The 14,585-nt window shown below is 43.0% G+C and overlaps 1 protein-coding gene across 1 annotated transcript; it reads left to right on the top strand.

The window, feature by feature from the left end:
- Positions 1–3,504: 3,504 nt before the first annotated feature.
- On the top strand, positions 3,505–12,020 carry ctsd (cathepsin D). Its single transcript, XM_080530471.1, has 9 exons — positions 3,505–3,681; positions 4,740–4,896; positions 7,765–7,888; positions 7,980–8,098; positions 8,469–8,668; positions 8,793–8,915; positions 9,159–9,303; positions 10,300–10,398; positions 11,158–12,020. The coding sequence occupies exons 1-9, from the start codon at positions 3,620–3,622 to the stop codon at positions 11,317–11,319; spliced, it is 1,191 nt and encodes a 396-aa protein (XP_080386597.1). The 5' UTR covers positions 3,505–3,619; the 3' UTR covers positions 11,320–12,020.
- Positions 12,021–14,585: the final 2,565 nt, after the last annotated feature.

Below are 14,585 nucleotides of genomic sequence, written 5' to 3' on the forward strand. Positions count from 1 at the left end.
ATTATAGATTAGATATAACATCAGTAGACTTACGCACCCAGTCGATTGCCAATTGAAGGTCAAATCTACGGCTAAAATAAGTGTTGACAGCAAAGAAAACATGTAAGGATCCCTTTCAGATTTATAGCTGTGCAGAGGTGTTGCATTACACTGCCTCGTGCCACACAGATAAGCAGCTCCAAAGGTTTTATGACTCCAAACAAACAACAATTTACCAAAAGATAGTCTTGTCTCTCACATCATGGACATGCATTTCAGTGGATTCAGTGGACATGCATTTCACAAGAAGCTAATAAAACTAAACAAAATGTAAAAACAAAAATACATATATATTTTATACTCTTTATACTCTATGTCTAGTGAATAAAAGCTAGCCACCTCTATTTCCAGCATTTATAAACACAAAATTCAGCATTTCTTAATCGCAAAATACAAAAAGATCAGACACTAAAAGCCTGGGTGAGAGAAGAATAGAGGAGACATTCTCACCTTGCAGGGTCCTGTCGTGAGTGTCAGTGTGCCGTAGGAGTGGGGCCTCTGGCATTATGTAATATGCACTGTCCTGTCTGCCATTATATGATGCCTTTAATCCCAGGAGATCTTCCTCAGACCAATGAGTTAGCAAGGACATGAAACCCCTCCCCAACTAGCCCCTTATAAATATGAGTCATCCCTCACAAAGCCTATCATACTTTGGGATTATTGTTCTTATCTACAAAGGCAGGATGATCAGGATCCATTCTTAATGGAAAATGGAATTATTCACATGCATCACTTAACAATGCCTTATGATATACTGCAAGTGGATGATACAGTGACGACTTACACCTAGCGTTTGAGGGAGCGGGGTAACTACTGCCGATATGCTTGTCCTCTGAAAACACTCACTGTATTGTTAACGTATTTGTATACTCGCTGCAAGTATAGAACTGAGGGTGTACCTGCCCATGGCCTATTTCGGTGAGAGTGAACCTGTGTTAAAACCTATGTTAGAAGGGAAAGAAAAAGCATTGAAACACAAACAAGGTAATTTGCTATTGTTCAGCATTGTAGCACATACTGTATCACAAATGTCTACACACACACACACACACACACACACACACACACACACACACAAGCATACGCACACGCACACACAAGGACACAGCATTTCTTAAATCAACACTAAAATCATGTAATGATTGAAAACAAGGTCTCCACAGTAAGATATAAGATGTTTTATGAGAGGATGCCAAGACAGTAGAGAGGTTGTTAAAGTGCAGTGATGATCTCTGTAAAAAATAAGTGGCAGCATTAGCAGAGCTAATTGACAGTTTGGAGTGCATCCAAGAAACCTGAGAGGAGTGTTTGTTTTGGGAGAGGGGGGTGGGAAGGTGTGTGTGGGGTGTGTGTGGGGTGTGTGTGTGTGTGTGTGTGGGGGTTGCAGTAAACTGTACTTGGGTACTTGGGTTGCAGTAAACTGTACTTGTAAACTTGCTAATGAATGACAGTGTCTGGACCCATCCAAATGGCGAATGATAATGATTGTATGTCTAATAATCTCTAACATTAATTCATTACTCAGGTTGTTACTCAGAAGAAAAACAATCTGCATTCTCACTGCTGATTAAAAGCTCATCAGACAACATGAATCTAATGCTGGGTATAAGATGACAGATCCATCTGTCATCAAGCTACTTGTCTCCATGAGATGAACGAAAACCCTAGTCCCGTCTCTGGCACTATTAGAGAAAAGTCAGACATCTTAAAATGTGTCAGATGTGGCAATAGGGGAAGGACTACTGCAATCCAACATCCAGGTACTCCTACAATAGTAGTAATACAAAATAACAGGCACACACTATAGCTGCAGAACTGAATGTGTTGAGGTGCTTTATGAAATACTACTAACATAATACTGCAGGGATCATGGCTTCAATACACTCACTGTCTGTCAGCCCCATTCACTACACCAATCCTAGTGTCGCCCCCTAATGTACACTGGTGGCAGTACGATATCTGTCAGAGTGTGTTGACAGGGTTAAATACTGGATAATATATTGCTAGCAGGGCTTGACTTTCAGCATGCCACAAACACACCACATTGTGGATCATGCTCACAGTCTATGAGATAAGGTCAAAAGTGATCATCCCAATATGGATGTCACTGAGTATGGTCCATTGCATTCCCTTACCTTATGATGATTTGTGAAGAGCTTAGAAGTATCAGTTAAAGATTTTACAATAAGGAAGAACTGAAATTACACACCTGAATGCCTTGGGTCTCTTTCTCATGGGTTTGAAACACTATAAATGGTCAAATGTCTGAACATTCAGCAAAAGTGCGATATATTATGTCTAGGTAGAAATAGGTAGGCCTGCAGCAGTGACCTTCTGAATCTGATAGGCTACTTTAGTCTCTGGACACAAGGGGTTGGGTTATTTCTATTTGTGAGAAGTGAGTTATCACCTTTTCAACGTGGGTACACTCACACCTCTAAACTCATGCCACTGCAGCAACCCTGGGCACCACAGTGACTGAAAGTCAAATAGCTGTACAAACAGTAGCAAACAGTAACAGGCAGGTTGCTATAATGACTTATTTTAGATTTTCTGATGCAAGAGTAAAAGTCAACATAAGATATGATAAGAAAATGCACAAGAATGTAAACAGTCATCACTTTCCATGTTTCTCCACACAAGTCCTGAACCTACGACATCTGACTTGCCAATAATGTGCAGCTTGTTCGTTGATTTGAGGTAAACGTGTATTTTGTCTAGGGTCTCTCTAACCCTAACCCGATGAGCATGAATAATAATAATCATCATCATCATAATAATAATAATCATAGTAATCATAATTATAATAATAATACTTTCCATTGCATTTTTTTACTTTCACAAACTGATATTGTGAAATATTAGACCTATCACCGACAAACCTCTCTGCGCATGCCTGCAAGTGCATACGTTACTCGTTTCCGGGGTGGTCAATGGATCCCTTTGGGTTTCGAGGCACTCGACTTTCTTCGTTGGAGAATTGTGGGCTTGTTTGAGTTGAACAGGCGGGGGCAATGTATCTGTGCAGTCAAGTCGGACGATGAAGTGCAAAATCTGAAAACATCGCGGTGACAACGTGACGGCTATGAAATCCTCAATAATATGTCCTATGAATTATCTTTGAATAATCAATTAACGTGATGAATGAACATAATGTGGGATCTCTCAAATACTCAAGGCCTTTTCCTGATTCAGGTAGGCGTCCAGAAAACATTCATCCCACAATGAAGGCGCTTGTTGCTCTATGCAGCCTTTGGTAAGTGAAGTAACTTCAGGGCACTCGCGACTCAAGTGAATTAAGTTTTTCAGCAACTCAGACAGACAGATTTTATCCCAATTATGCAACAGGTCTTGAAAGGCGCTCGTCGGGCAACTGCTCAAAATGTATGATCTCAAACACGGTCATTCGCTAGAATGGGTCACGTGATTGTCTCACGCTGCCGTAGTCAGGTGATATAAAGGACTGTTTTTGTTGATTCCAACTGTGAAACTGCCCTGTCATTGTGAGGGCTGGGACTGTTTTAAATTCAATATTTTTAAATTACTTAACTCGGGAGGTTTAACTGCAGCTCTAAACATGAAGATGCTGTACCTGTTTCTGTTTTGGGCACTTGCCTTGACAAATGACGCACTAATCCGGTAAGAGACACTCACGTTAGCTGTAGCTAGGTGGAGCTAATGTGGAGCTAGCCTAACAAGTATGCAATTCGTGCTCAAATTGTTCTTATTGTAGCTAACCAGCTAGGGTAACTGTTTGGCTGGAACTTATATCTAGCAAAAGTTCAAATGTGAAGTTAACACAAGTGCACTAGCTAGGTCAACACTGTAGACAATGACTAGTGTTTATCCAGCTCAAACTAACTCCTTGAGTATGCATACTAGATAGATTGAATATGGACAGTGAAGTCTAGACAGGAGCAAGCGACGGGCAAACCCTAAACGTAATGGGTTAAATAGGTGGGTAAACCTGAATGCAAATAACGTTGACCTAGCTGAAAAGGTGGGTAACCTATATTTACCCAAATGTAAAGGTGGGTAAACGTGAGTTCTCTCTGGACCAGAGTCTGGTTCACTACATCACTGCTGCCTTCTGACTCAGTCCGCGTCGACCGTCCAGGGACACACACAACTGATGCGCAATGTTTGCACACGACTGATGTGGCTGGGGTCTCTTGTGTTATCATGAATGCACTATATAACTACACAATCAATTGTAAAGAACATTATCTGTCTGCCACAAAATTATAATATACAACGACCACAACGAATGTTGAAGCCATCTCACCTAATAACAAATGGTCAGGACCTGTTGAACCTGTTGTTTTATTACGGTAGATCCCTAAATAAACGGGCTCCATCTACGCTTGATGAAGACCATGATTATTTGCGGCAACTACCAGGGAAATTAGACAGTGGTCGAGACTCGTATATGCTCGAAGTTTTATTAAAACACATGCGTTTGTGTTTTCAGTGGTTCCATTGGCATGCGTGCACCAGTTTTTGAAAGAGTATTTAGGGGTTAAAATGCCACTGAGCTAGTCCTAAAGGAAATCCTGCTTTATAGGTCCTGTATGATGTCATCTACAAGCCCAACAGACTACAACTGAGTTGCAGTTTGTATGTTTTTTTATCAGCAAGATAATTGAGGAATTCATATCACATTGTCTCTCTTTTTCCTCATTCCGTCTTTCCCACAGAATTCCGTTGAAGAAGTTTCGTTCCATTAGGCGCCAACTGACTGACTCTGGGAGGAGCGCAGAGGACCTGTTGGCTGGCACTCACTCCCTGAAGTACAACTTTGGCTTCCCTTCCAGTAATGGACCTACTCCAGAGACTCTGAAGAACTACCTCGATGTAAGCAGCCCACCTTTTCCCCCTTTAACCAGTGACCCCTGCATGGTATTCCCCATCCTTAAGGCACCGTTCCAAGTTAAAAAGCCAAGAAACTGAGCAACTCAACAAAGAAGCTCTTGTGTCAATGACAAGCATGGCCTTAATGGCTTATTCTCCTTGCTTAATGGGAATTAGTATTGCAAGTCTAGCCCGCAACCCAAGCAAATGGAAGATTTGTCGTTGTAGTTTTTTTGTGTGTGTGTTGCGACATAACAGGAAGGTTTGTCATATGACAGGTGACTGGGACTAGGGCGCCTGATCTCTAAGCTTCTTTAGCCTGATCAGCTGACTTATGCTTTCAGACACAGACACGCCTATACTGAGCATGAGCAAGGCGCTATATATTTATCTGTTTGTTTATTTAGTTAGTTAGGGAGTAACGTTAACACAAAGGCCCATTTGTCTTGAGTTAATCATAAACCTCAATTAGCCTGGAAACGTTGTTACACCTAAATGCAGTGTGAGAATAGTCCCTCTGTTTCTGTGTGTGTTTGACTCTGATAAGTACAGTACACAGTGGTCTCTGAAGTACCAGTGACCTTTGATAGATGACATAACATCACATAATTCTCTTTGTGGTTTTCCCACCTTCCATGACTGCGAGTTATGAAACTGTGAAAGTCATAATATGACTTCACTTCGTATTATGGTTTCAGCTTTCAACCACTTCCCATCACTTCCCATCTCAGTTCTCTATCAGATGTTTCATTAGATAGCCACAGCTAGTAATGAGTTCAACCCCTGTACCTTGATGTGTCTGCACATTAACAAGACAATGAAGTTTAATTTAACCTTCATTGTCTTCATGGCTTGCGCATGGCCTGCGCTTAGCCTTCATAGAAGATTACATGGACTTTGACTCTTGGGAATCAAACAACAGATTATAACCTCAAAGGGGCTTAAGAAGCCTGGTGGAATTGAATGAAGGGGCCTATAGGCATTGAGTAATAGACTTGTTGCTTACACAGAGTCATATGAGTGACAGAAGGAAGGAAGTTGACTCAGAGCTTTAAAGTGTTTAGTAATCTTATGTGTTCTTGCAGAGTACGGTGATTTGAACAGAAAGCTGGCTGAGTGGTTGAATGTGACGGCAAGGCCGAAGGAATGGATGACTAACACTAGCTGTGGCAGGTCATGGGAGCTAGAAAGGGCTGCACCAATCACATGTTAGACACAGACGTGACTAGACACATTTGGATGAACTGCAACCGTCCAGGGCTGCCTTTGTCTAGCACGCCTGGTGTTGTGGCCACATGATACAATATTCATAGCTGATGCCAACGGTTTTTATTTGTGTTATTTTATAGGGATGTCCCGATCCGATACTGAGATCGGATATCGACCCGATATTGGTCCTGAATGCTGGATCGGAGATCGGACCAGAAAAAAAAAAGGCTCCGATCCGCGTGCCCGATCCGCGTCTGTGTTACGTCTGTGTTTACGACAGTTTGGGCTTTACGACATGTGCCGTATTACGTTTTGTGTTACACTCGTGTTTGGAGCTCCGACTACAAGCTCTGAGTTCGACTCCGTTATTGAACATAACATTGGCGAGATGCGAGAGAAACTCCCCCCAGACAGCAAAATTGCAAAAGCAATAACGGAGAAATTGGTTCGGTTTATTGTGCTCGACGACCAACCACTTTCGGTGGTAGAGAATGTGGGGTTTCGGAGTTTAATTGAACACCTAGAGCCGCGTTATACTTTGCCCAGTCGGCATTATATAACCGAAAATGCCATCCCGAAAATGCACAATGAAGTGTGTGAGTTCCTCGCCAAACTATTGGAGAATGTCGATGCTATTAGCTTCACAACGGACATTTGGAGCTCAGACGTGTGTCCAATGTCGTTGTTGAGTCTCACAGCACACTGGATAGACTCTGATTTTACTTTCAAGAAAGCGGTGCTGCATGCCCGTGAGTTCCGTGGCTCACACACTGGGGATTCCATTAAGGCAGCCATGGAGGAGATGCTGCTCGAATGGAAAATTAACAAAAGCAAAGTCCATGTCGTTTTAAGAGAGGTGGTCACTGAGTACTGCAGAGTACTATTTTTGTTGCTTTAATAAAGGCTGGCAGTCTTTAATTTAACTGTTGTTGGTGTGGACTATATACTGGGGAGGTATTTGAATGAATGAATGAATGAATGGTCTTTATTGTCATTGCTACAGTACAGGTACCAAACAACGAAATTTAGGAGGGGTGGCTCCCCTGGTGTTAGGAAAAAAAAAATAAAAAAAATTCAGGGGTCAAAAAATTTATACAAATATCGGATCGGTATCGGTATCGCCGATACCCGAAGCCCAGGTATCGGTATCGGTATCGGTAGTGAAAAAGTGGGATCGGGACATCCCTATTATTTTATCATCCACTCTCAGGTGTGATTATGTTGGGTTTGGCCAGAATGGGGGAGAATGTGCTTTGTTGATTACATTTCATTTAAAGCTTAATCAGAAATGACAGAAGCTGAATGGGTCATGCGTTTTTTCATTGAACACACTAAAGACCTCTTCATCCCCACTACCCCCCTGTACAGTTTCTCTGCTGTAAATATATACGTTTAAAAAAAAACTCCTTCTAGCATTGTGACTGCCAATGGCCCCTGGCCCTAGCATAGATTTTCTTTTTCTTATAATGACTGATGGATAGATGTTTCACTTACTTAGACAAATGTATTTAAGTCGCTTTGGATAAAGGCGTCTGCTAAATATGTAGCCTAAAATGTAAAGACATGGAAAGACTGTGGTTCGTCTTAAAACCAGTTTTTAGCAGCCTGGTTGCTCATGTCCAGGCTTGTATACCAGAGTTCTTATTGTGTGTATGTGTGTAGGCACAGTACTATGGAGAGATTGGCCTGGGTTCCCCAGTCCAGCCCTTCACCGTAGTGTTCGACACTGGATCCTCCAACCTGTGGGTTCCCTCTGTCCACTGCTCCTTCACTGACATCGCTTGCTGTAAGTATCTTTTCTCCCGCAACCCTGCTTTTTACATTTTTATATATATTGATCAGATAAAAAAAAAGACACTTTTGTTCCATCTTTGCAGTGCTCCACCACAAATATAACGGGGCCAAGTCCAGCACGTATGTGAAGAATGGAACTGCTTTTGCCATCCAGTACGGCTCTGGCAGCCTGTCTGGCTACCTCAGCCAGGACACATGCACGGTATGTACACTGGCTTATAAATGGCCCTCTAAATCGTTAACGGTGGCTAAAGTTAGCTGAAGTTAGTAGTGGCTATTGAAACAATTCTGAACCATGGCTTAAAGTTTCTCCTGGCCCATAGACTTCTTCGAGGGAAGGAACTATCTGACTTAAGGGTTTTATTTGTTTCGTTTTAAATTAACACCAGTATTTACAAATTTACAAAATCCGTCAACCATATACACATGTCACTTTATATACCATTTCCTTTCAACAAAAACATGAACGTAAACAAAAACATAAATCGTGTTATTCACAAACAAAGTTCACTATCTGACTTAAGTTGGAATATCATGAACCAACCCTTTAACTGCTGTGGTTTCTGTCTCAGATTGGAGACTTATCGGTGGAGAAGCAGGTGTTTGGAGAGGCTATCAAGCAGCCTGGTGTGGCCTTCATAGCTGCCAAGTTTGATGGGATTCTGGGGATGGCCTACCCCCGCATCTCTGTGGACGGGGTGGCTCCGGTGTTCGATAACATCATGAGCCAAAAGAAGGTGGAGGAGAACGTCTTCTCTTTCTACCTGAACAGGTGAGGGGGAAAGTCATCTGTTTTTAAGTTTTAGAGTCAATTGAAGAAATGCAATGGTTTTTCAACTGACAACATTGGAAATCCATTTGAGTCAACTAATGCAGAATGTGTGTTTATCTGTTAGGAACCCTGACACTGAGCCTGGTGGAGAGCTGCTGCTGGGTGGGACTGACCCCAAGTACTACAGCGGTGACTTCCATTACGTCAACGTCAGCCGTCAGGCCTATTGGCAGGTTCGCATGGACGGGTAAGGGTCTTCTTTGGGGCTGAAACTGCCTGTTTTCATCCACCGTTCCCCCACCTTGTTAGCCCCCACCCACTTACACATCTAATAAAACATCTATATTGGGTAAATCAGGAAGGAATTGTTTTGAACAGTTTGACGCCTCCAGTAATTTAATCGGCGTCACTCTTTTAATATACCACATTGCACTGTCCAGGTAGTGACGGTAGGACAATTTTAGTTTTACACTGTGTGTCTGTTCAACAGGATGACTGTGGGGAGCCAGCTGGGGCTGTGTAAGGGAGGCTGTGAGGCCATCGTGGACACTGGCACGTCCCTCATCACCGGCCCCGCAGCCGAGGTCAAGGCCCTGCAGAAGGCCATCGGCGCCACACCTCTCATCCAGGGAGAGGTAGGCGGAAACATCTACTTAAGCGTTATGGAACGAGAAGCCGTGGTATATCGTGGATATCGGCACGGCTAGCAGGGTGGTTAGGCACGACGCGAAGCCACGGCTTCGAGTTCCATAACGCTTTTATGCAACTGTTACCACATTTATCTATCAATATTTCACAAAAGAAAGACAAGACATGCTTTTAATTAATGTATTTTAATGGAACTATGTTTTATTGTAAGTGTATTCATCCGCTGAACAGTTGTTTATCGGTTGCTAAGCAACGGTAAGAATGTAACTTCGATAACGGTAATATATACAAACGCGGAGTAATATGAAAAGATGTATCAACATTCCATTTAGCATGAATATCAGCACGGCTGGAACGCAAACTGACCAATAGAGACAATGGACCGGATCTATCTGTTGTATAAAGTTCTTTCAGCAAAGTCTTTCTCTTTAACTCACCAACTGCCAAAGAATCCCAGAACACTCACCACCTGAAATGTTTAACATGGGCCGCATTCGTAAATTATCTCAGAGCACCGGAGCGTCTACGTGACTGGCCAATCAAATTACTTGGTCCCATTATGACGTTGAACCCAGTGTGCGCTCCGGCAAATTTGCGAACGCGGCTATGGTGTTTACTTAGCAACAATACTTTGATTGGCTAGAAAATGCATCATCATGTATGCATATTCAGTGAATAAAATCACCCTTGGTACTCTAGACTGTTGGCAAATTGGGCAACTTTATTCACCATTGGCACTAAATGAGTAAAAAAATAAAAAGTACAATGACAACCAGACAGGAAGCTCTCTTGAGGGCCCTGAAGGCATGAATGACTTTCTCCTCTCCCATTCACTAGAAAGTTGTGCTCCAATAATACTGTCGGTTGAATCACACAGTAAATATGTTGTCATGGACCTAAAGTGTCTGACCAACTGTTTTTTTTTTTTTTAATGCTTGAATTTGGGACACCATCACTGAGTGTGTCTTGTGTTTGTGTCTCAGTACATGGTGAACTGTGATAAGATCCCCACCCTCCCCATCATCACTTTCAATGTGGGGGGACAGGCCTACTCTCTGACTGGGGAACAGTACGTCCTCAAGGTGAGTCAACCATTACATTCACATTTACATGTTTGACATTTATCAGATGCCTCTATCCAAAGCGACTTACAACAAATACATTTGATTAAGTACCTGAATCATCTATCCATCAGTCATAGCAAGAAACAGTAATCTATCCCCGGGCCAGGGGCAGTCACAATGCTTGGAGGAAGAATCCTTATTATTATTTACAATAGAGAAACTGTACAGGGTGGTAGAGGGGATGTAGAGGTCTGTACAGGGGGGTAGAGGTCTCAGGAGGGACGGTTAAGGTGTAACCTGAAGAGAGGGGTCAGTCTAAGGCAGAAGATAGGGAGTGACCCTGTATATCCTTCCTTCCTACCCTGCTCTACCAAATGAGCCTCACAGGACCTGGGACTTTACATGAGGTGACCAGTAGAGGGCAGAAGAGAGTACTCTTTTCATAAGTCAACTGTGTTGCTTCCGTCACTCCCACCAAACAAGCACTGCATTGTGTAGTTGGCAACGCTCAAGAACTATGAGAGGAATCCTGCAGAATGTGGATTTATGTCTGAGAAATGGAGCAATTGACCCATTGAATTATGGCTGCTTGGCTTACAAAACCATCCCTTGTAGCCTCTGCTTTACGTAGTACTATGTTAGTGTTTTTTAATTGAATTTGTGCACTGCACAGTGATATTTCATCTACTTCATTTAGTTAGTTAATGATATTATGACTTAGCATATCTAGGCCCTGTGTCTGACAGTGTGTGCCTCCTATTTCCTCCGTGTCTCTAGGTGGCCCAGGCTGGCAAGACCATCTGCCTGAGTGGGTTCATGGGCCTGGACATCCCTGCCCCTGCTGGACCGCTTTGGATTCTGGGAGATGTATTCATTGGGCCGTACTACACAGTCTTTGACCGTGAGAACAACAGAGTGGGTTTTGCTAAATCCAAATAAGAAGGACGAGGCCTGGGAACTAAGATGTCTGCGGTACATGTGTGGGTCAAGATCAAGCAGTGCTTCTGTTGCTTTTAAATCCGTCAGTAGCGATCGATCTGTGTCGAGTTCAAATGCACTGATCTGAAGAACTCATTGCTTTTTTAAATGATTTGCAGAGTGTGTGAAGTGTGAAACACAGTAATGTTGAATGAGACTGTACACATGATCAGGAATCAAAGTGTATGATGGTCTTGGGAATTTTTAACGTCTTAGTGATCTGTTATTTTTAAATCAGGGACTTGTATTTGAAGCATTAGAAGAATTAATTTCCGTTTTTAAAGGGTGATGGCCCTCCTGACACTGTTACTTTTAAACGATTGGATGAATTAAACAGATTTTTTAAAGTCATGTCTCGTTTGCTACATGTTACTTCTTAATTGTAATTTCTAACTTTTTGTGTGTATATTGTTACTATGGGGATGACATGGCTGTGGTCTGTCATCGCACAGTCCTGTCCTCTCCCGAGGGTTTCCTTCATGTTTCACATAGGAATGCATTTCATGTCTGACATTAAAACTGGGTTCAATATATAATATATCTATAATAAATATATGCCAGATCTACACACATACAATACTGGATTTCAATATCTTTGAACGTCATTTCTGTAATTTCCCCCCAGGCGGTAACCTTGGGTCTTCTCACAATAAATCTGTTCAATCAAATGTTGTTTTATTATTCCATCAAATGCCTCTACACTGATAAATCATGTATGGTAAAAAAAATGCCAGAAATGCTATTTCACAGGTTTTTTACAGAACTATGTACGGTAATAATGTTATTCTTGCAAAAGGTTCAATATAATACAATTCACACATATTCATCATATTTTAGTATTCAGTAGTCATATCTTCTTCACATATCTTTACAGTGGTCACAAGATGTCCATGTTCATGTCTTTTTCCTGTGTTAGTAAAGCAACATCCCACAGCATGATGCATATCTATGATACTAGAAACACTAGAGGTTATTCATTGATCTTTTCCACGACTCAGGTCAGAATCCCTGCAGCCCAGAGTGAACGGTATGGGACTTATCTTTTATGCTCTCCTGAGTAGGAAGCCAGTATTAATCCAATGTTTGAATTCTAAAACAGTGGTAAAGAATACAGGTAATAGTCCAAGTTGGAGAAAACAAAAGAAAAATGGAAATGGTCTAATCAATTGATCAGAGCAGAAATCACTTGGGTAGGTCACTTGTAGACGCATATCCGCCTATAGTATGGTCTCATTGGAGTGGTCTTCTATCTCCATCCACACTCCAAAATAAAGGTTTTAAATACTGAGGTCACCTCGTCTTGGTATCCACTCTCATCCGTCACGCTCTGCCTCCCCCGCCTCCCTTTCCGCAGACCCAGACTCTCCCTGGCTCTCCTGCTCCAGGACAGGCCCCCGGCCCACATCCCCTGGCCCACCGTCAAGCTCCATCTGCTGGGTAGAGGGGCTCACGTCTCCCCCCTCCACCTCCTCCGCCTCTTCCTCTTCCTCCTGGCCCACAGTGTCTGGGATGATCTCCACCTCGATCTCCGACGAGTCCTCTACCTCCTTGAACCACACCATCTTCTGTCTGTCCTCTCTCCTCCTATCCCTGCTCAGGATGGATCTTACCCCATCCCTCTCCCCTCCTCCTCTCCCCCTCTTCACCCCCCTCCCCCCAGCCAGGGGACTACCCTTGGCCAGGTGGTTTGCATGGTTGTCAAAGATGCTGCAGGAGGAACAGTGCTTGCCGCGTCGCTCAAGGGGAATGACCCTGTCCCTCAGCCTGCTCTGCGGTACCGTAGACCTCCTGGGGTCCACCGGGTCTGGGCGCCTGGGTCCGGCGCGGCCCCCCGTGTCCCCCTCAGTCTGGAAGCCGTCATTGGTGTACTGCAAGGTGTCCTTGGGCTCTTCTGACGGGTGGCGGAACCAAAGGCATGGACCCAAACACTGCCGTGAAGAGAGCATAGTTAATACAGAGGTTAATGCACAGTAGAGTATTGACACAATTGTCCAGCCATCACAGATGCAACGGCAGTGTCAGCTAGGTTCATTTATTCGGATTTAAACACAGTGCCCTTTCTGTGAGTTTCTATGGATGAATATTCAATGAAACCATTCAGGATTGTTATTCTACAGTAGCAGGCATTTCACCAGTGAGCCTGTCTTGAGATCTGAACCCAGGCAGCAGCCCTTTTAACACTATACAGAATAGTATATAACTTTATCTTTATCCACCTTGGAAACTACATTTCTGGGACACCACTGACACACACGCACGTACACATGCTCACAGATCAGAGGCTGGAGAGCAGCACTCCTGGAGTAGTGTAGTGGTTGAGTACCTTGCTCACGTGCCTTGCTGAGACCTCTACATCCCCTCTACCCCCTGTACACTTTCTCTACTGAAAAAAAAAAAAAGTAATTCTTCTTGCTCAAGGCCAGTAGCCTATATTATATTTAATTAGTATTAACAATAACACCGTACAACTCCTCCTCCGGTTGGCTCGATCTGGTTGATCAAAGTCAGGCTGGAGGATGGTAAAACCTTATTTACTGTATATAACTATCTATCTATCTATCTATCTAGTTAGTTGGCCTACCTTTCTGCTCTGCCCTGTATCAGGACTTCTACAGAGCGTTATAAGCTGAACTCAGAGCGATGCTGACCTTAGATAGCTTATCCAGGTCTGTGTGCCCTTTCCTAAGGCGGGAGATCAGGAAGCCAATCACAATGAAGCAGAGGACCAAGATTGCTGCCATGACCAATCCCAGAAGAGCCATGTCACCAGCACGGTACCCCGCCCCTGACGGTGATGGGACTGCCACCGCTGTAAAGGTCAAGGGTCACTGATGAGAACATTCAATTGGTCAAAACAATCGCTAATGTTAATGCTAATGCTATCAATCACTCTGCTACAGCATGAGCTATATAAGCTATGTAGATTTGCCAAATGTTACATTTGTATTAACCTCACAATGATCGGGTCATACTCTATGCTGTCAATCACTGACTCTGTACTGTATATAATTCAGTTAATTCAATGGGAGGTTTCATTCATATCATGTCTTTTGCACTATTTTCACTATGCCACTATTTGCATTCTATCTGGTCAGACGCCAAACTACATTTTGTTGTCTCACTGCTTCGAGCAATGACGATAAAGTTGAATCTAATCTAATCTAATCTAATCTAATCTGATTTAATCTAATTTTACCTGGTATGACCTGGACAGAGAGGGCTGCAGA

The sequence above is a fragment of the Nansenia antarctica genome (genome assembly GCF_963989245.1).
Source record: "Nansenia antarctica genome assembly, chromosome: 5".
In the NCBI taxonomy this organism is placed as follows: domain Eukaryota; kingdom Metazoa; phylum Chordata; class Actinopteri; order Argentiniformes; family Microstomatidae; genus Nansenia; species Nansenia antarctica.